Source organism: Hemicordylus capensis, chromosome 3 (genome assembly GCF_027244095.1).
Source record: "Hemicordylus capensis ecotype Gifberg chromosome 3, rHemCap1.1.pri, whole genome shotgun sequence".
NCBI lineage: Eukaryota > Metazoa > Chordata > Lepidosauria > Squamata > Cordylidae > Hemicordylus > Hemicordylus capensis.
Genome location: NC_069659.1, coordinates 188,336,059 through 188,358,032, shown reverse-complemented (window position 1 = coordinate 188,358,032; position 21,974 = coordinate 188,336,059). Strand labels below are relative to the sequence as shown.

Here is a 21,974-nt window from a genome sequence, read left to right as displayed (position 1 = left end):
CCCCATTAAAAAAAAGTCCCTGGGCGGTTCTAAAACCATCTGGGCAGTTTTAAAACCATCTTGACCAGTCATCACCCCATTTTGTGGCATTGCACTTGTGGTGTTAATTATGTTCCTGAATCTACTGCCAGTCAAGTTCATTGGGAAATCCCAGCTTTAGGTTCATGATAAAGTGGAGTGGGGGAGGAGTCTTCACACTGTGTAAGATTTTATCAATCTCATCATATCCCCCATGAAGCACAAGTCTATGCATGTTTACTCAGAGATAAGCCCAACTATGTTTAATGGGGTGTACTCCCAGGTAAGTGTATAGCAGTCCTATTTTTCCTAAGCTACAGTGTCCAAAGTGCTTTTGCATTTCCCTTTAGGAAAGATGTTCCAATCTCCTGATCATTGTGGTTGCTTTTTTGTACACCTTTTCCAGCTCTGCAATATATATTTTTGAGATGAGGTGACAAGAACTGTATCCAATGGCTAACTTCCTGACTACCAAAGTATGTGTGCTTGGAGCCCCCGCAGGCACACAGCACTAGCCCCCACATTACTCCCTGGGAACCCCAGCACAAGCACTGTTGCAAAAGAGGGTATAAAGTTTGGAGTGATCCTCACACTCCGGAACTGCTCTGTAAGATTGGAAACACATCACTTGTCAACACACCCACAGGGCTCAAAGCACACGCACATCATTAAGCAGGATGTCAGCCACTGTTCTACATGCAGCTACAACCTAAGTTTATATAAAGGCATTATAATACTGGCAGTTTTATTGTCAATTCCTTTCCAAATAATCCAGAACACTGAATTTCTTTTACCAGTCCATCCACAATGGATGGATCCAATCTACTCAATCAATCAATCAATCCATAAGAGGATCTTCCCTTTTATCCCATGACTGCTAAGTTACTCAGGAGACTTTGATGAGGGGCTTTGTTGAAGTCTTTTTGGGAGTTCAGCGATGTGTCCACCAGATTGCCACTGTCTACATGTTTGTTAACATTCTCAGGAAATTATAAAATGTAAAGGCATTATAATACTGGGCAGGACTTCTGCCTGCATAAGTCTTGCAACACTAAAAAAGTGTTATAAACTTCTCTCAGCCTCTCTCCTCCACCCAACACACATGCACACCCCTCCAATTTCTTTCCTGATCAAATACTCAACTGCTGCACCTCATGGAAGTATGACTTTTCTTCAGACAGGGTCCCACTCTTTAGAAACATATAAAATAGTTATCAAACAACCTTGTTTGACATTAATTGACAGGTAGAAAGAAAGAGAAAGAGAAAAGCTGTCTGAAGTCCAAGAGTTGCCTTTCAACATCTCATTTGTAATATGACAGAAGGAACAGCTGGGGGCAGGCAATCTGCTTTGTGTCAATAAGAACGCGATGGGAGGACAGAAGGGACCCTCACCAGGAATCTGCCCTGTTATTTCAAAAACCTCCGGTAAAGGGTGACTGGGTTTCTACCTCTGACCTGACCTCCACCCCTCATGAAGCCTCGCAAATCTTCCTCAACTGCAAAAACATTGCCTCGCCACTGCGGTGCCTCAAGTGGGCGGCAGTCCATTTTTCTTGCACTAAGGAACTTGCACATATGGACCCAAGCTACAAGCAAAATGCCAGAGGGACCGACCTTGATAGGCACCTCACATGCAGAACCTAGCAATTACTTGCATGATGCAGCAATCCACAATGCAAAGACATGCTTAGGCACTTTGATGGGGAAAGGACTTTGGACAAGGAGGTAGCGGGGAACCTGGGGACTGGGCTGCTGAAAGAGGGCCAAGTCCAGCTTAAGTGGGATAAGAATGGGGGATTGCCATGGGCAAAGCAGGACAGCTGATGAGCAGAACCTTTAAGATTCGCACCAGTTGCCCTTCTTCCTATGACACATACAGTTATTGTTTTGTGACTATCAGTTGAAAAAGGCACCATGTATCACAAGCAACTTTCTACTTCTGAGCATTGTTTTGAAGGTTTGACTTCCATTGTTCTAGTTCATGTTGTTCTTTTGGTGCTGCCCCTCTCCCCCCCCACCTTTCTTTCCCCTGCTCTCACTCCCTATGGAACAATTTGCTGGTTGGAGCCTGCTACTCCATCTTCGATTAGGCACCTGCCATGCCCAGATTCAAGCAGATTGGTTTCTACAGGCCCCTGTGCAATTGAGCTCAGGAACAAGAGCTAGATAATGGCAGGGACATAGCAGGACATCAGCTGCGGTGGCACAGCAGGGGAGCAGCTTGCCTAGGGAGCAAGAAGCTGTTAGTTCAAATCCCCGCCGGTGTGCTTCCCAGACTGTGCCCAGTAAATATATATTTGTAGTCACCTATATCAGGCAGCAGAGATATAGGAAGGTGCTGGAGGTGGATGCTCACTTCAGTGACAACAGCAAAGGCATCATCTCATACTGCCTGGGAGATGGCAATGGTAAACCACTCCTGTATTCTACCAAGAAAACCACATGGCTCTGTGGTCGCCAGGAGTCGACACCGACTCAAAGGTACAATCTGTCCTTTCCTTTTCCATGGCAGGACATGGAAAGAAACACCTCTTGAGGGATGCAGAGACTTCTCCAGGTGGAAGGGGAGGAGAGAGAGCGGAGGTCCAGCCTAATAGGCTTCAAGATGGACAGCTATTCCATGACAAATATTCCACTGGCAAAACTGAGTGCTAGTCCATTTCTTACTTAAAAGCAAGTGCTTCTTTCCTGCTTCTTGGTACTGTATAAACCAGCCTCCAGAGTGAGACATCAGAGCACTGAGAGCAGGTCATGTCACTGAAAACTTTGACAAACCTTTCATGTGTTAAAATGGACTCAGTACAGCTGACAGCTAGGATAATACAAAGACTAACAGCCAGATTCCGTTTTCATCCACACAACTGTAAATTCAGCTCTCTCATTTTCCTTCACTTTAGTTCCATCTTTAGATTTAAACCTCAGAGCAACTATAATGCCATCTGATGCTCCAATAATAAATGACTGCAGTGTTTTGTCTCTGTAAAGTTGCACTGCAAGGCTGTTGTGCCTTTCAAAAGCAGCACTGGATCTGCACAAAACAGGCAACTGCACAAGCAGCACTTCCAAAGATTTCCCCATTGTCCCAAATGAGGAAATCTGCAGAAGTGCTGCTTGCGCAACTGCCCATTTTGTGCAACCCTGATGCTGCCACTGAAGGCCACAACAGCCCCACAACACAGCTTTACAGAGGCATAATGTTTCATTGTTGACCAATGAAAATAATAATTGAACAAACAACAACAAATGAAAAACGCTTCCAGCTTTTCCCAAAGGACCTGATATTGTTCCACCCTTCCCTTCCTTCTCTGAAGCTAATAGTATGTGGTTGTTTTATCATACAAATAACATTCCATGACTGAATTCCATACTTCCATAAGTGTTCTGAAGTATTTTTAAGCAGTTACAGTTCTTAGATGTCTTTCCTCTTTTTATTCAACTGTAGGTGTAATTGTGATAAAATCACTTTAGCAAAACTGAATCTGATACATTTGTTTTATTATTTGCCCATTATTATTTATTTATTTGTATACCGCCCAAAATGCCTCACATTAAACAAGCAAATAGAAAAGTAGGCAACATTAATCTCATCCTGACCACCTCGAGCCCCTCACCTTAGGAACACTTCCCAGGGGGAGGTTCAGCTCCCCTTACCCACACACACACACCTATTGTGTTGGAAAAATTAGATCCCTACAGCGTATACATGAATAGGGCAGATCCATATATAAACAAACATGAATATACATGATTCATGTACAAACTTATACATGAATAGGGCAGATGCATATATCTCCCCATCTCTTACAACTTTTGAAAAGGCAGTCAAGACACATTTGTTCACCCAGTATCTTTTAATTAGATACTGTTTTAATAGTTTAATGATTTTTAATAGTTTTAACATTGTTTTAAGTTTTGTTGTAATGTTTTAACCTTTTTACTTGTTGTTTTTATTGTTTTGTTGTAAATTGCCCAGAGACTTGTATTTTGGGCAATATACAAATATGTTAGTTTAAAGAAATAAACAAACAAACAAATAAAATAACATCTCGCTTGGCCCTAACAGGCTGAGAAACAGGCGCTTTGTTGTCATCCTCTGAGAACTCCAGAGGCTTTTCAATCTTCTTCCTTGACAATATGGCGATATCAAAGACACTTTTCACATGATACCAGTCCAGCAATATACATTACGTGTGAATCACTGCTGAGTTCTTGCAGCTATTAAAGCAGCCAATTCATCATGGATGGCTGCCGCTTTTAGGTCTGCCTTGTCTATGCTTTGAATGCCAGGTTCCATTACCACTTATTTCATCCTGTGCTGTCAACCTCAGGCACCTTTTAATATGAAGCAACTTCATTGTTGCCTCTTCTATTCCCCACCACCCACCCCATGCAAACTAGCAACTGTTAACTTATACTTGAAAATTAGATTGGAAGTCATGTCAAATCTTTGCCTGGCGGTAGATATCAAACTTGGCACTTGGCTTATATGCTCAGGCCACTTCCCCCCTCCCCAAATCAACTTCCACCAAGAACAATGCCTTCAGTTTACTGTCGACAGCAGTTGGGGGTTTTACAGCTCATGCTACATGTACCTTGCAAAAGGGCAGTAGCTACTTTTAAAACTGTGATGGATTGTATGAATTGAAGGCTGCATTCCATAATCAGGGTATTGTTCTCTCTAAATGGACCCAGACTCCGCAAACATGCTTCTCTGCACAGTGCCAGGGAAGGGTGTGTGTCTTGTTTTTAAAACAGTAAATTATGTTAATTCATTTCCTCTGGCCAAAACAGCAGTAATAAACTTGGGGAAGGGAGGAGGGAAAAGTAAACAGGAGTCAATTACGCGGGGGTGTGGGGGGGTGTAATGGAATAACATGTCCAAATACCTCCTTAGAAAAGGGCATTGATATCATAGTTCAGAAGTATTCCTTGCAGTCTACCATAATCCCACTGAAAGCATAAAAGTAACCATTTTTCTAGTTTTCAACTTGACAGACAGCTTGTAAATTTGCAGGAGCCGGAAAATCAGACTGTATTATCCAAGAGCCTTGTCCTTCATCCCAGGAGCTTTCTTCCACATGCTCTCTGAGGTACGATGGCTACTGCAGCCAACTGACTTGTTGTTTTCTATCAGGACAATAATTTCCTTTGTGAGCTACCTAGAACTGACTCCAACACCCTGATTAGCACAGTTTGGGGAAAGGGCAATACAAAGTCCTAAGAATTAGTTTGCCCAACCCCCTATATTTAAAAAGGCATGTTCAAGAACTCTTGGAAGATTGCACCAGAAGAATTTAGTAGCTTTAGGGGGATAAAGGAAAAATAAGCCTCAAATTCCACTTCATGAAGCCTATATTCTTCAAAGCAGCAAAATCTCCTTCATCAGTTTTAGGATAGTCAGGGATTACAGTCGCTGGGGCTCCAAACCTCTGTTACCCCCATACAGCAAATGCAATTATCAATTAACATTACAAAAATAGAGAGCTCAATGTACTAACCTTGATTTTCATGGGACTAAAGACAGTCATTTTTGTTCTTTTAAGGGAATAGTCACACCAATTCTGTATAACTCTTTGCTGCTGGAACTGTTGTTAAGAGTGATCACATTCTGAAGAGTTCATCCTGCTTCACTGGTAAGCTGTGTATTTAATTCTATTTAGTCACTATAGTGGTAGTGCCTATTATCCCAACATTATCAAGGGAGAGTGCAGACAGCTCCAAATCTCAGAGTTATAATTTCTTTTCAGAAGGTCCGAAATATGCTTAGCCCGGATCTACAATACACTTTTTCAAACACTGTCCTCCCATATCACCTGCTGTGAGAGAACAACGGACGACACACAATGGTGAACATCCTAACTAAAACAGTGCTCACACAGCAAAGGAAGCACATGTGCAGATGCTGCATTCCAGAGCAAAGCAGCACAGCCACTCTTGGGGTGGAGGGGTTGCCAGTCTCCCCTTTCCTCTGAAGTGCTCCGTACCACCTGAAAATATGTCTGAGGGCTGCATATTTACAGCCCTAAGGACATATTTACATAACCCTCAGGAACATATTTTCAGGTGGTAGAGTGCTTCAGATGGAAAGAGTGACCCCCTCAACACACACACGCGCACACACACGCACACACACAGAGTATTACTCAGAGATGCAGCATGTGTTTCCTTTGCTGCGTGAGCCCTGCATTAGTTGGAATGTCAGCCAGCATAACAAGGTATATTAATTCTGGGGGAAACTATGACATGAGAGTAAATCAGAAGCAGAATACATACCATACAGGTTATAGCAAAAACTGATTCAGATAAGCTATCCTTGGAAAACCAGTGACCAAATTAGCATGAACTATAACTTGTGCCTGGGCTTTGGCATCTCCACCATTTGGGGAAAACATTTACTAACTGTGCTCCTCAACTAAATAAAGAGAAAATAAACTCTACTGATTTCACTAAGAAGCTGTTTTATACTCAGTCAGATTATTGCTCCATCAAGCTCAGCATTGTTCATATTGACTACTAATGAGTTGCCAATGATTGAATCTGGGCTCTCCAGCATGCAAGAGCCAGCGTGGTGTAGTGGTTAGAGTGCTGGACTAGGACCACGGAGACCCGAGTTAAAATCCCCATTCAGCCATGATACTAACTGGGTGACTCTGAGCCAGTCACTTCTCTCTCAGCCTAACCCACTTCACAGGGTTGTTGTGAAAGAGAAACTTAAGTATGTAGTACACCACTCTGGGCTCCTTGGAGGAAGAGCGGAATATAAATGTAATAATAATAATAATAATAATAATAATAATAATAATAATAATAATAAATGGAAAAATAAGCCACTGCATGGTCAATATTTGCACAATATAACTGGAAATTCAGACATCACTAAGACCTGGCAATGGCTTAAGAATGACAACTTGAAGAAAGAAACAGAGAGTCTAATATTGGCTGCACAAGAACACACTAAGAACAAATGCAATAAGAGCAAAAGTAGAAAAATCAACAACAAACAGCAAGTGCGGCCTTTGTAAAGTAGCAGATGAAACCGTGAACCACTTAATCAGCTGTTGTAAAAAGATCGCACAGACTGACTACAAACAAAGGCATGAAAAGGTAGCAGGGATGATACACTGGAACATCTGCAAAAAATACAAGCTACCTGTAGCCAAAAATTGGTGGGACCTCTTCTGTTTTCCCCCCCTTTCCAATAACACCTGTCTGACTGTGAAAACAGTATAATAATGCAAAGCATATGCTCTCCTACTAACAATGGTTCCATTCCTACTTCTGAGTAAATGCTCTTAGGTTTACTGCCTGTGTATCCAAACTTGATATATGTTTGTTATTTGCCTTCTTCAGCAGCGAGGAAGACATGAATAGTGAATGTTCTAAAGAAAGAGAGGGGTGGAGTGAAACACTCCCAGATGAGACATACAAGGATCTGATTAAATTCTCCTAAGCCAATTTCCACACATTAGGGGGAAAAACAAACCCTCTTCTGTGGCTCACTAAGCAGGAAGCCCCAATCTTATTAATCCTTGACGAAATTAGTGTGGACAATGCAGTGTTTCCGATTGATTCAATTACTTCTATTGACACGCATAACTAACAAGTGGAGACCTGTTTCTACAGGACTGTATTATTATTAGTGTCTCTTTTGTTTCTTTCCAGACAAAGAATGGAAAACTGAAAATGAAACACTCTTTGAAGGACCACAACTTGCTCTCTAAACCAAATACTGCTACCAAGTCACAATCCCACCAAGAATTTCACTCACACCTCTAACAATTAAGCACAGATATTAGAAGTTTTGTTTGGAAAGAAATGCAGACTAGATATTATTTCATAATGTGATCCACATATTGTTGGTGTTCTGAAGAGAACACACTGGTTCCATGTTGCTGAGGTTTCTAAGTTTCAAAGACGGTATTAATATGGCCTGACACCTTCCTAGTCTTGGTTTTCAGTTCAACTGTTTCAGTTGCATTGGGAAGAATAATGTAATGACTTTAAACAGGTGGCCCAGATGAATGAGATAAAGAGCATATGGTCTACCAAGCATCCTCATAAGATCTCTTCCCTCTGAGACAGTCTGAGGATCCCTGGATTAGGTAGCCAGTTTAAAGAGGGACGACAGCTCAGTGGCAGAGGCCCCGGGTCCAGTTAAAGATTCTGAATCGGAAGGGCTAGAAAACACTTCCTGAGACCTTGGAGCACAGGTGCCAATCAGATTAGAAAGTACTGGATCAACTCAGTTAGATGGGTCAACCCTCATGCCAGGTTCAGATGCCAGGCCATTGTAGCAAACCCCTGATCAAACACCATTGCTCATCCTAGCCTACTTCATAAGGTTTTCATGAAGATGAAATGGGGAAAGCCCCATATAAACCCTCTTGAGCGATACTTATGCAACTAATAAAAAGCATTCAAATGTGTCAATTTAATTTCTTCTTCAAGAATAACAGTGAGCTTCTCAGCTCAGGATCTAAATCACTACTGCAATATACCACCAAATAAACAGGATTGGGTCCAGTTCTGTGCTCTGTTTCATGCCACTTGCTTGAAGGCAAGGGGAAGACGCTAGTTAGGAAAGCCTGACAGAGGCATGCTGTGGGGAGAGGAATGCTCCCTTAAAGAAAAGGGAAGGGTGCCAGAATGTGTGAGTGTGGTTCTATTTAAGGTAGTGCATACAAGCTCAAGACTTCCACTCATGCCCTGCTTCATGTACAATACACACACACACATAATTCTGCCTTTCTACATGCAATGGGTCACAGCGGGGAAATGCTTGACTTACAAGCAGAAGGTTGCCGGTTCAAATCCCCACTGGTATGTTTCCCAGACTATGGGAAACACCTATATCGGGCAGCAGATGCTGAAAGGCATCATCTCATACTGCATGGGAGAAGGCAGTGGTAAACCCCTCCTATATTCTACCAAAGACAACCACAGGGCTCTGTGGTCACCAGGAGTCGAAACTGACTTGACGGCACACTTTAACTTTAACATGCAATGTACCTATGCAGAACAGCTTCTCTCAGCACAGAATTGTATTCAAGCCTTCCTTTATTCACCCCTGACTTCAGAACAAGAATGCCTCAGCACTCAGCCTATAAGAAACCCTTCCTAGGCACGTCCTTTCCAGGCTTCCAAAATCAGATAAGCCCCCCTCCCACCTTCCTACCAAATCAGTCTCCCTGATATACTCATCTGGTTTTGTTCCTGGGGAATCACACACTAGTCTCTCTCTCTTCTCCCTGCAGACTTTCTAGAGTCTGGATCACAGTCTAGCCATTCTCACACCGATTGAGATCAGCTCATCAGTCACAGTTAATCTCTCCACCTGGGATGGGTTCAAGGAGGCCATCCCAACCATGTTTACGCGGCCACTTTTCAAAACAATTCAAAATGCAGCAACTCAAATGGATAAGTAATGGAAGGAATGTGAGCCAGGTATCACAAAGCACTCTTTTTCCAGACTTCCTGCAACAGCCTTTTCAGTGATTACACAAAAGACCATTAACCTGGGCAAGGAAGACATGAGAATCAACTTTCAACCTGCACTGATAGGCAAATGAGAAACACAAGGGGGAGGGTTATTGGTACATTTCTTCCCAAGTTTTTTTTTAAAAGTTTCCCAAAGTTCTTTCAGCAATTATTAGCTCTCTGGCCTTTCATGTACAAATACTGACAGTTCCAAAAATACCCATTAAAAAGCAACAGAACTTGAGAGGCATCTAGCTTGTGACACGTCTTCTATTACTCCCTCCACAGTCACTTGACAGGATACCTAAGATTGTGTAAATCTTTCATGAAATAAATTTACCAGGCATGGAGAGAAATCATTTTGTTTCCTGCCAAGAGTGAAACTTTTCTTCAGCAATTAGGCGGGGGGGGGGTGGCGGGGGGGGGGGTGGCGGGGTGGCCTGGAGACTAGAAAGGGGCAGAAATCATGACAAATCTACATTTTCTTCAAGAGGTCTCTGTTCCCAATTTACATTTTTCTTTCCTTACTGACGCTCAAAATTAAGTTTGAGCACTTAATGTAAGAAGTAGCCTGGAGTTATTGGCTTGATTTCTTCCTGAAAATTGGATGGGTTTTGATGAAATAAAACTGCTTTATTCAAAGCACTGCTGGATGCTATGTTTCTACAGAAATACAATGGGGAGACTGTATAAGCAGGGCAACTAACCAAATGCAAGGCAGCCGATGTTTATCTGACTTGGGTAGGAAAAACTGGAGAAGTTTGGATCTGGAGCAGACAGCTTCCATATGTAACATAAAAACTTGGGACTAGTGTGATATCACACACACACACACACAGTTGCAACCCTCACTTCAAAATGTAGTGATGACTCACAAGGGAGGAAGAATTGACCTCTCAGCTGTGTCCACCTGGGTTCTTGCACCAGAATAGACTTGAGGGTCAAAATTTGTTGCACAGTATTCTATAGGAGATTGTTATAATCTCTAGGAGTTCCCAGAGACTGGGAATGCTGCTTGTGTACCCCATACCCCAGTCTGCTTTCCTGAGTGAGCAGAAACAGTCTCAGCTTTGAGGTCCCTCCCCTCAGCTTGTGGTTCCTCAACTTCCATATTCATGCTGTCATGACAACCATGGAACTGTCTCAACATGTTTTCTGGGCAACATATGCAGCAGGTCACACTCTTTACTTCTTCCTGTACAATTGAATATGATGGTGGTCTGAATCTGGAAGAGTTTTTATTATTATCCCTTTGTCACTGTCAGATCACTTCCTATTCAGGTTTATTCTGTCAGCAGCCACTGCATGCCTCAGGGGTGCTGGACTCTGCAGGGACAGTGAACTATTCGAATGGGCTGCCCTGACAAGCTTATGGAATCTGAGAGGTTCCTGACTGTCCTCAGAGCTCAATGAGGTTATCTGGACAGATAACCAGAATCTGAATCCTGGTTATCTATCCTGGTTAAATGCTGGTTAACCAAGGTAGTCCAACCAGGATTGCCCTGAAATTCTAGGTTCTCACAGTCAGCTCCACAGGGCTGGTTAGTCCCAATTAACTTTTCAACCAGGATCCTTGTGATTGTTTGAACCCAGCCTCTGTGAGATTTGGGGGTTGATCTGTGGACAATCAACTCCTAAGCAATATATCTATACAGTATATAAATTGAAGTATCTGAGAGGTAAGTAAAGTGTGTCGTCAAGTCGATGTCGACTCCTGGCGACCATAGAGCCCTGTGGTTGTCTTTGGTAGAATACAGGAAGGATTTAACATTGCCATCTCCTGCACAGTATAAGATGATGTCTTTCAGCATCTTCCTGTATCGCTGCTGCTCAACATAGGTGTTTCCCGTAGTCTGGGAAACATGCCAACGGGGATTCGAACCGGCAACCTCTGGCTTGCTAGTCAAGTCATTTCCCCACTGTGCCATTAGGCGGTTGGCCTCCGAGGGGAGACATCCACAAATTTTTAAAACAAATGATTCAAATTCATTGCTTCAAGTCACAGGATTGTATTTCCAAGATTCTCTTGCTGCTGTTGCACACTACAGTCTACTCCCTGTGTTAGCTACAGGATGGTTAGCCCCTCTGTGCCTATCTGGAGTGGTTCACTAAGATTTTTTACATCCAAAGATATAAGTGTGAATGTGACAAACTGTTCTTGAAAACACATGTAAGACTCATCAGAGCCAGGACTGGCTCCGACTGCCCGTTACACTCAGTGGCACACCCAGATTAGTTGCTGTATAATTTGTGAAGCAGCTCTTAAAATGCCACCTCACTGACTGACATTGAAAAAGGTGACATGGATGCAGACAAATATACTGATTCAAATGGTTAGGGTCAAGCCAATCTGTTCCCAAGTTGTATGATTTGAAAACAAAAACACGGGGATGAATCAGAGCGGGGAGCAAAAACTGTATAACTTCCAGAATAAGAAGACTTGCCAGAGTTCTCCTTTCTTCAAACAAACACTGTTACAATCATGCCAACTCATGAAAACAGTCAAGAGTAGTTAGATCATTGGGTGAAACGTCCCATCACATAGAGTGGCAGAATTCCACTTGCCAAAATGAATTCCTTGTTGAGAGTTCTTTTCCTACTAATAAAGGTCCCTCTGTGAACACCCTCCAACATTATTGGTAAAAACTAATTTAGAACTTGATTTGGGGAAATAAGGCAAGAATGGAAGTCTTTACACTCTAGACTCTTAGAAGAAGGAGGTGGTGTGCTCTGCCCTCCTTACCCACAGTTTTGTGTATCCACAAACAGGTCTTAGAGACCCAGTTTCTTTATACATGGTACGAAAATAGGTTAAAATTCACCTACTCATGGTAGCTGAGTGGCCAGAAATGACTGTGTCACTTCTGGCCACCATTTTACAACAGATCCTTTTTGAGGCTCTTCCTATTAAACTTTTAGGGGGTGAATGTTCACCAAATGTTTGGCAAATTTGAGTGGTTTCAGGTACATTTCTGGAACCATGGAGAAAGGTGCTGTTCATTTCTACCCTCATTTCTCCCCCACCCCACCACCTTCCCACTTTTTTTGGGAGGGGGGTATGAACCTAATCCCTAGATTCCCATAGGGGTAAGGTTCCTTTATTTACAGTTTTTGTACACACAGTTATAGGTGAGAAGGGAACCCCTATGAATAATGAGAGGCGCCTGTATTTCCACATACCTCAAAACTGCTATATTAGTCAATATGATTGGCTGCTTAATCATTCTAGGTACCATATATTAGAACAAAAGAATATATGTCCCATTAAAAAGTGCAATGTTCACAAGGCTAAAGAATGCTTAATGTAAATAATCTTATGTGTCCAAACCATTTATAACATTGGCTTTAAACAAAAACAAATTGTGCCCATCTTGTTTAGAAAAGAAAGCTGGTCTTGTGGTAGCAAGCATGACTTGTCCCCTTAGCTAAGCAGGGTCCACCCTGGTTCCAAATGTGATGACTTGATGTGTGAGAACTGTAAGATATTTCCCTTAAAGGATGGAGCTGCTCTGGGAAGAGCATCTAGGTTCCAAGTTCCCTCCCTTGCATCTCCAAGATAGGGCTGAGAGAGATTCCTGCCTGCAACCCTGGAGAAGCCGCTTCCAGTCTGTGTAGACAATACTGAGCTAGATGGACCTATAGTCTGACTCAGTACATGGCAGCTTCCTATGTTGTTGCCATTCTTCTATTATAATAATATTTTTGGCTATTCTCCATAATCTGGGGACCTTACAGTCAGGGAAAATTCTGAACAATAAGGTTTAAAGACAAGGGAATCTAATCTGTTGGTGAAATGGGGGGGGGGCTATATAATATTTCTAACAATTCAGCTAAGATTTAGAAGCAAGCTTATGAAATGACTTTCAGTGGAAATCTAAAGGAACATATTAACAAAAGCAAATATCAGAAATATTTAATGTCCATCTGATCATGTTTCAGATCAGGAATTTTATTTGAATCTGTATTCCTGACTTCAGTATAAATACTTCCCTGTAGTTTAATGTGGAGCCAATTCACTCAATTTGCCCAGGTAATGACCCCATTTGGAAAACCTTGGCTGGCTCACAAACCCTAAGAAGTTGACCATTCAAGCCATTCGAGTGCTAAAAGAGTCAGATTCTACATCCTTCATTCCAAGGGCTTCCTGTTTGAATATATATATGTCTCCTGCCCAAACCTGAGGCCTCAAAGTATATTAGAATGAAAGCTCAAAAAACCCAGTTACAGAAATCTCTTTTATTCTGCTGGGTCTACCACAATATAATCTGTTCTACCAAATTAATTCCTAGTCAACGTCTATTCCAATACTTCAAGACAGTTCCACCCATTCTCATTCCCAGATAAATGTTTTATCCTAGTCCCCTCCACCCCCCCCCCCATCTCTCCCATAATTCATATCACTCCAGTGTCTACCACAGTTTCTATAGGAAGGCAAACTCCTGGAGTCACTTTGTTCTCCCAGCAGTGGCCCAGTGGCTGGAAATGTGATTTAGTATACAAACAATGGACGTTCAAATTCCATAACAGAGTTGGAATGATCTAGTAAAGGCTTCATAAATATGGTGCATGGTCAGGCCATTACATATGAAAAAGAGATGTAAAAAGTACAGCCTACCCCAATATATTAACATCTGAAAATGTTTTTTACTTTTTTCCTTACAAGTGCAACTGGATCAAAACATTTTACTATGCCCATATTAAAGTTTGACAGGGTATTAGGTACCAGATAAAATTGCTCAAGGGGCTAGAATTAGCCTGCAGACCACCAGCTGGCCATCCCTGTTCTAACCTATCCAACCACTTCTATTTTATGCAATTGCAATTAACAGAAAATTCTCATAATCCAATGTTTATTCCATATCAATTTTGAGCAGAGTTCCATAAAGCTAACTGCTAATCAAACTTCACAAACTTTCATTCTTTATGTTAACTAAAGCATTTCATCTGTAGAAGCTACGAAGTCCAAAGCAATACCTTTTTAGTGTTAACAAAACCACAGCCCAAAGTGCTCCAACATAAATGTCATCTTTTACATTTTAGAAAAACAATAAAGGAACCCAACAAATGTAGAAAAATTTAGCCTTCAAAAATATTTTTGTTCAGAATCTATGGAAAACCTTTTGTCTACTAGTTATCCCACAGTCTTCACTGAGCAACACAGAGTATTTGAATCTACAATCTGTTCGAGGAATACAAGTTTGACATTTTCTCAATTCATTCTACTGTCTACTACCTCTAGCTTAAGATTTTGTCTCCATTCAGACTTTACAGTCTTAAAAAGCTATATATTGTTTGCCTTTCATCCAGCATATAGAAGGATCATCTTACACTGCTACTGCCTCTATAAAATGTTTGCTAGGGGGTGAGCACAATGGAGGAAACATGCATTTAACCAAGCAGCTATTGTTTTCGCAGCAAGACTTTGACTCCCTCCCTGTGCTCATACTGACCCCACACTTGTGTTACAGCTACTGAGGCTAATATTAAATTTAAAATTGCGAGCTAATTGAAACAGCCCGGTACTGTGTACTTCTACAATTCATGAGTGCAATCCAGAACCATTAAAGTCAACTGGAGTCCTGGCCAAGTTTAATAGGGTGGATTGTACCCATGATTATTTGCACCAGTCTTCTGAACTCTAACTACACTACAATACAATATATATGTTAAGGTGATTTTAATAGGCCAGTGCTTTCAACAGTGCCAAGCATGCTCTTCCTGCTGATAAAGGGCTGCTCTGGTCTTCTGATAAGGAAGGGGCTGGAAATTGTCCTAATTGTTCTTCAGTCTTTTGTAAGATCAATTCTTTTTAAAAAAAAAAAATCCATTTTTTTACAATGAACTTCTATGCAAGATTACTCAGAAGTAAGCCCCTCTGTGTTCAATGGGGCCTACTTCCTAGTACGTGTGTTTAGGACTGCAGCCTAGTTATTGTTACTGCCCAGCCACTCTCTGTGGTAATGCAACCTGTTCAAGGGAATCTGATCACGTGTCAGAGTCCCCGGTGCTAAAATATGTGCTAGCTGTTGAGAACTGTCATTTGTCTGTCACTTGGGGGAAGTTAATGGATTTGTTTGTTTAGTTAGCACTATTGGGAATACACAGAGCTGGGCTGAGAGAGATTACAGAAGGGGAGAGGCTCTCCTGATCCACCAAGGAATGCAATTGTTTTCTTTTTACTCCAGACTGAAAATTGGAAGCCAACTGCGTATTTTCACACCTAAGCAACAACGGCAATGGAAAGCCCCCAGAGCACACCTGCATGGCAGGAAATAAGTACCAAAAGTGAACCTAATTGCTTTTTGAGATGCAATGCTCCAATGGCAAGGAAGACTTTTTGTGTAACAAGGGCCATTATTAGAGGGTCTCTGGAAAGAATTCAAATACATGTACAGCGCATGTGTTCAGCTGGAGTCAAAATATAGAAGACAAACTGTTTCCAGGCAGCTTGAAGCTCATTCTCCTTACCCCTTGCCGAGTCAGCAAGCGCAATAATCCCGACAAAAAGCAGTGCAAACTGGACTCCCATTTTGAAAGCTGGATTCTCTCCAGAAGAAAGCTATTCTTCTTTCAAACCTGAAAAAGAGAGAGAACAGGAAAGGGGGCAAGAAAAATGTAAAGATAAAACACCAAGCTCAACATCTCATCAAATATAACAAAAGATGTCAGTAGATGAAATTACACCACTATGCTTTTAAAAACAGTCAATCAAATAACATAAGGTTTTTCTAATTAATCCACTACTTGAAACACTCTACCTTTTTTGCTCCTGAACAATATAAATCCTACAAAATCCCTAGAACACTTCTAAGCATAGAATGAGAATTTCAAAAGTCACAAAATGTCAGTTTTTAAAGAAATAAACCTCACATTTCTGGAGAAAGTAGAGTATTTTCCCATCTGTAACAGGGAAAAGTTATTTTTCTCCCCATCAGTAATGTCAAACTTGCTTGTGTTAAGCTGTCCTTAGTAGCAACACAGAAAACTAGCTCGTGCCTTAAATTCAAAACTTTGGTTTACAGCAGGTGTGTCCTCAAAGCACATATACTTAAATCATTCGATTCTTAAATGTGTCTCTGATATTCTAACATACCCAGGAAAAAGAAAAAGCCCAGACATAAAGGCAGAGAGCATTGACATGACTGCTATTATTCTACTTGCCTGCTAAAATTCCCACCCTCTAAACACTGTCTGAATTCCTCCCTCTTGTAAACTGCTGATTTAAACGTTCCTTGCCCTCAGGACACACAACAATCCGTGTAAAGCATCCAACAAAGCAAATAATTACACAATGCCATTAGCTTACAAATTTGCACCATCACTCCTGGGCGTTGCGGGGGTGGGGGGTGGGGAGGGATGCTTGGGGAAAGAAAACTGCATAGTCAAAGCCCAAAGCGTCAGTTCATCCCACGTGAAGAGTGCGCGGCATGCCCATCAAAAGAAGTTGTGGGGGAGAAAGGTGCCCCCCAAATACGTGCATTTTGAAACTGTCAAGAGAAAGAGGGGACTCAGATAAAAGTTACTTGCAAGAAACATTGAGGTAAACTTAGCTCAACCTGAGATGTTCAAAATAAGCAAAGAGTCAAACGCGACCATCCTTATCACTAACTTCCAAAGTATATTAGATGTTCAATGAAAAAAGAGCCCCGCCAGGATACGATCTGACAAGCACAAGCTCACACCAGCAAATATCCAGCATAGTTAATCCGGGGCAAATGCTACCCTTGAATACCCTCAACCATTACTGTGGATTAGATGTCTGATGATAAGCAAGTAATGGAAGGATGGGGAACTCTGACTGACTGGGATGCTGTGCTTAAAGGGTCTTATGGGGCAGCTACGAGTCAGCGGTGAAGATGACAGAGAGGTCTCGCTCCAGCCGTCCTTTCTGCGCCCCACTTTCCCTTGGCGCGGCGGCCCTCAAGACGTCAGCCGCATCCCCTGTGAAAGTGACAGGAGGCCGTGGGGAAGAGCGCCTCCGCCTGCGCCGCGAAACCGAAGGAGAAGGTTAACTTTCAAACAGGGCGGCTTACTCGTGGGAGCGGGCGGGCGCTGAGAGGATGGGAGACGGGGGATACGCTGCCAGCCTCTCTCCCCGCATAGGAATCTGCAAGGCTGACCGTAATAGGGCAACCACAGCTTTATCCAGCAACCGCGGCACCCCGCGTGGGAGCCGCTTGCTAGAGTGGCAGGACCCCCCCAAGGAACGGATGAGAGCAGAGGTCGTCTCCGGTTCCTCTAGCTCATCCATTCACCCACCTCCAGTCAGGTAAGGCCACGGGGCTCCAGCCAAAGATGGGTCTCTGGCTGGCTCCCGATCCTCTCCTTACACTACAAGGAGGCGCGCGTGGGGGGGCGAGGCATGTTGCCGCGGGAAGCAACTTCGCTGTTGCGTACCTGGAGCTTCTGCCGGCGCCGGCGCTGTCACCGATTCCGCGCGGCTCAAGCCGCTTGCCACATCTCCTCCTCCTGCGCCCGCGAGTCCCTGATGGCCGGTCCTCCGCTTCCAGTTTGTCCCATGTGCTTCCTAGTCAAGGGACTCGGTCGACGTCTGAACTTTGACAGGGTCTCCGAATCCGCGATGCAAAGCGAGGGCAAGGAAAATCGCCAAGGACGCTGGTTCTTGCGAGCCCGCGGGAGGATTTGCCTTGGCGATCCAAGCGAAGTCCAGGTTTTTGTGGCGAGCGGAACCTGCTGCGGCTTCAGCACTCTTGCTTTTCACCGACGGACTTTGCGCGCACTTGTTAAAAGCGCCGCAGCTCCCGCCACCATCTTTCCGCACAAAGGCGCCAGTCTCCCTGCTGGCAGACAGCAACACCCGCCGCAGCCCGGTCGGATCCCTCTGGGCGTTTAGCGAAGAGCAGCCGAGACTCCCTCTCCAGCTCCTTTCGCGATCGCTCCGCAAGTCTCCAGCCGCCTGACGCGGAGCCGCGGGATCGTTTCAGATCCGGAGCCGCTGCAGGATGCCGGAGCGACGGGGACGGCGGGATGCCGTCCTCTGGGGCTCTATGTGAGTCGGGATCGCGTTGCGGGAGAGGAGAAAAGGGGGACGAGGTGAGGGGCGGGTGGGTTCGCGGCTGCAGCTGTTTCAACAAACGATCGAGCAGCGAGGAAGGACTCCCCCTTCTCCCCCCGCCCCCCGCGCCAAGGCTTTGCGATTCTGGGGAGCGCAGAACTTGGCAAAGGCGGCCCGGCCCCGCCCCGCGCCAAACTTCGCACCAATCAAGTTAATCCCTCCGCCCTGATCGCTTCCCTACTTTTAACCCTTTGCTTCACCGCCGCTGGTGGTGTTGAGAAACTCCAGCCGCGAGGCACCTAAAGAGGATACCTTGCCAGGGGCCGTGTGGCGGGATCACGCTCCAGAAGGAGCAGAGCGGCAGCAGGAGGCGGCGGCGGCTCTGGCTCCTCTGGGCAGCTGCCGAGACCCCATCGCCTCTGGGGAGCCCACTGGTGCTGAGGCACGGCGGCGGCGGCAGCGGCAGCAGCAGTTCCTGGGGCGACTGGGCCCTGCTGAGTAATTGCCGCCGCCGCCGCCCCCCTCCGCTCAGTGTAGCTGTAGATAGTCCGAGCTTCCCTCCCCTGAGTCTCCGAGGCGGCGCAGGACAGCTGCTGTTCGCTAGCTCGCCAAAGCAGGCAAGGGAGCGAGTGCTGCTGGGCGCTGCTTGCTCATCATCCGCCCTCTCTCCCGGGAGCGTGCCGGTGCCGCAGTCAGGATCGGGCCCGTCACGCCGGCCAGAACAGGTGGACAGTGAGCTGCTCCTGCCGCCTCTGCCCGGCGCCCACCCGCTCTTTCCGTGGCCTGGCAGGGAGAAGAAGGGGGGCCCGGCAGGGCTGCCCGTTGCAGGAGCAACACCGGTCCTGCTCGCTCTCTCTTCTTGCCCCTTCTCTCGGCCTTCTGCCAAGGCAGCAAAGCACGAGGCGGAGTCCCGCTGCCTGCTCGCCCGCTCTTTCTTCCTTTGGGGCCGCAGTGCAAAGAGCTTAAGCGGGCAGAGACCGATGGATGCGCATGCGAAGAGCAGTCACCTCATCCTCTCTCTCGCTTGCTTAGCTCACCTGCATCCGATTCCTCCGTGGCCTGATGGTGGGGATTGGGCCCAGAGGGCTCAGTCCTCTCCAGGCCGCAGCGAGAGAGCAGAAGGGGGAGCAAGTACAGAAGACCAGCCCGGCTGGATCAGGCCCAAGGCCCATCTAGTCCAGCATCCTGTGTCTCACAGTAGCCCACCAGATGTCTCTGGGCAGCCCACACAGGTGCTTTGCTGCCTTGGTAGAGTCAGAGGGGGCAAAAAGAGAGTGGGGACACTGTGGTTGCTCTTGCAATGGTGTTGCGGGCATGCCCTCTCTCTCTCCTGCTGTTGCTCCCCTGCAATATTTGGAGGCATCTTGCCTCTGAGGCTGGAGGTAACTTATAACCCTCAGACTGGAGGTAACTTATAACCCACTGATAGATTTGTACTTCAGAAATTTATCTAAGCACTTCTGAAAGCCATCCAGGCTGGTAACTGTCACCACATCTTGTGGCAGAGAATTCCATAGGTTAATTATGCATTGTGCGAAAAAGTACTTCCTTTTGTCGGTCCTAAACTTCTTGGTCCTAAATCACAATAAGACCCCTTGTTCTGTGGTTATGAGAGAGGGAGAAAAACTTCTCTCTCCACACCATGCATAATTTTATAGATCTCTATCATTTTCCCCCTCAGTTGTCTTTTTTTAGCCTACTTTCCTTAAGGAAAGCTTACCGCATTCTGCATGTGTGTCGGCTTTTGTCCCCCCCACCCCATCAACTTGGCAGTGCCTTGACCAAGTTGTAGGGACACAGGACACCTCAACAGCACAGTTTGTGATGATGTTATTCACCCCCATTCAAGATGGCAGATGTTGCTAACTTTTGCAGAGGGTAATTATAAATTAAGATAATAGTGAAAGGAAAGTAGGCAGATTAGTTCTTACCCGAAAAACTTGTTCTAAACTAAAAAGCCCCAGGTGTTGTAGCCTTGCCTTATGAGGAAGGTGCTCTAGGCCCCTGATCCTCTTGGTCGCTCTCTTCTGCACTAGCTCCAGTTCTAGAATGTCCTTTTTAACGTATGGTGACTAGAACTATACACAGAACTCCCAGTGTGGCTACATCATAGTTTTTTAATAAAGGCTTTATGATATTAGCATTTATTTCATTTTCAAACCCCTTCCTGATTCCAAACATGGAATTGATCTTTTTCACAGCTGCCACATATTGAGCTGTCCACCCCCAAGATCCTGCTCCTGGTCAGTCACTGACAGCTCAGATCCTATCAGTGAATACGTGCAAGTTGGGGTTTTTTTTGTCCCTATATACATCACTTTACACTTGCTTACACTGAACTGCATTTGCCATTTTGTCTTTGGAGAGATCCTTTTGGAGCTTCTCGCAATCTGTTTTGGATTTCACTACCCTGAGTAGTCTAGTGTCATCTGCAAATTTGGCCACTTCGCTGCTTACCCCAACTTCTAGATCATTCATGAACAAGTTAAAGAGAACTGGTCCCAGTACAGAACCTTGGAGAACCCCACTTCTTACTTCCCTCCATTTTAGAGTGCTGAACTAGGACCGGGGAGACCCGAGTTCAAATCCCCATTCAGCCATGAAACTAACTAGGTGCCTCTGGGCCAGTCACTTCTCTCTCAGCCTAGCCTACTTCACAGGGTTGTTGTGAAATAGAAACCTAAGTATGTAGTACACTTCTCTGGGCTCCTTGGAGGAAGGGCGGGATATAAATGTAATAATAATAATAATTTATTCCTACCCTCTGTTTTGTGTCCTTCAACCAGTTACCAGAGGCGTAGCAAGGTTGGAGTGGGCCCAGAGACAAGATTTTAAAATGGGCCCCCTGTCACTGAAGCTCAGCTCATGAAGTAAAGAAATTGTAAATGAGGCTGAATAGTGGTAACCAAAAGCAGAGTAAAATTTTTATATCTATATCTATATCTATATCTATATCTATATCTATATCTATCTCCTATGTGCCACAATAGAACATCATCCTAAATTATTTTTTTAAAGGTTTTGTAAATTGTGGATGATGCAAGTCATTTAATGGTACTAGAGAAAGGCATGCTGTTCTGGTAGCTCCAGGTCTTAACACTCACATCAATTTCAGAGGATGAATACAACTGAGGGAAACTCAGGTGGGTGCACGGCTGGGGGAGTCAGTCATGTGACTGCCCCCAAGGCAGTGGGCCCCCAGACAACTGTCTCCCCTTGCCCTATCATAGTTACGCCCCTGCCAGTTACCAATCCACACATGAACCTGTCCCCTTATCCTATGACTGCTAAGTTTTCTCAAGAGTCTTTGAGGAGAACTTTGCCCAAAGCTTTTTGAAAGTCCAAGTATACTGTGTCAACTGGTAGAGCCTTCCAGAGAGATTGAAGTGGGGGGGCGGCTTCTCAGAGGGAGCAGGCAGTAGCTGAGCCATTGGAGGCATGTGGTGCCCCTTTTACTTTTT

The 21,974-nt window shown here is 44.5% G+C and overlaps 1 protein-coding gene and 1 long non-coding RNA gene across 3 annotated transcripts in view; one reads left to right on the top strand and one right to left on the bottom strand.

Annotated features, from left to right (window-relative positions):
- LOC128350872 (uncharacterized) overlaps positions 1-8,417 on the top strand; it is a 68,177-nt gene extending 59,760 nt beyond the window's left edge. Inside the window, exons 3-4 of the long non-coding RNA XR_008319485.1 lie at positions 5,564-5,653; positions 7,683-8,417. This is a non-coding gene — a long non-coding RNA (uncharacterized LOC128350872). The remainder of the gene's footprint in view (positions 1-5,563; positions 5,654-7,682) is intronic.
- Positions 1-18,235, bottom strand: part of FGFRL1 (fibroblast growth factor receptor like 1) — a 274,981-nt gene extending 256,746 nt beyond the window's left edge. The window contains exons 1-3 of one of the 2 annotated variants that reach the window (XM_053309697.1): positions 17,895-18,235; positions 16,804-16,984; positions 15,966-16,073 (exon numbers count right to left, since the gene is read on the bottom strand). In XM_053309697.1, coding sequence (XP_053165672.1) covers positions 15,966-16,026 — 61 coding nt within the window. In that variant the 5' untranslated portion in view covers positions 16,027-16,073; positions 16,804-16,984; positions 17,895-18,235. The remainder of the gene's footprint in view (positions 1-15,965; positions 16,074-16,803; positions 16,985-17,894) is intronic. The other variant, XM_053309696.1, reaches the window with a different exon arrangement.
- Between the last annotated feature and the right edge of the window lie 3,739 nt (positions 18,236-21,974).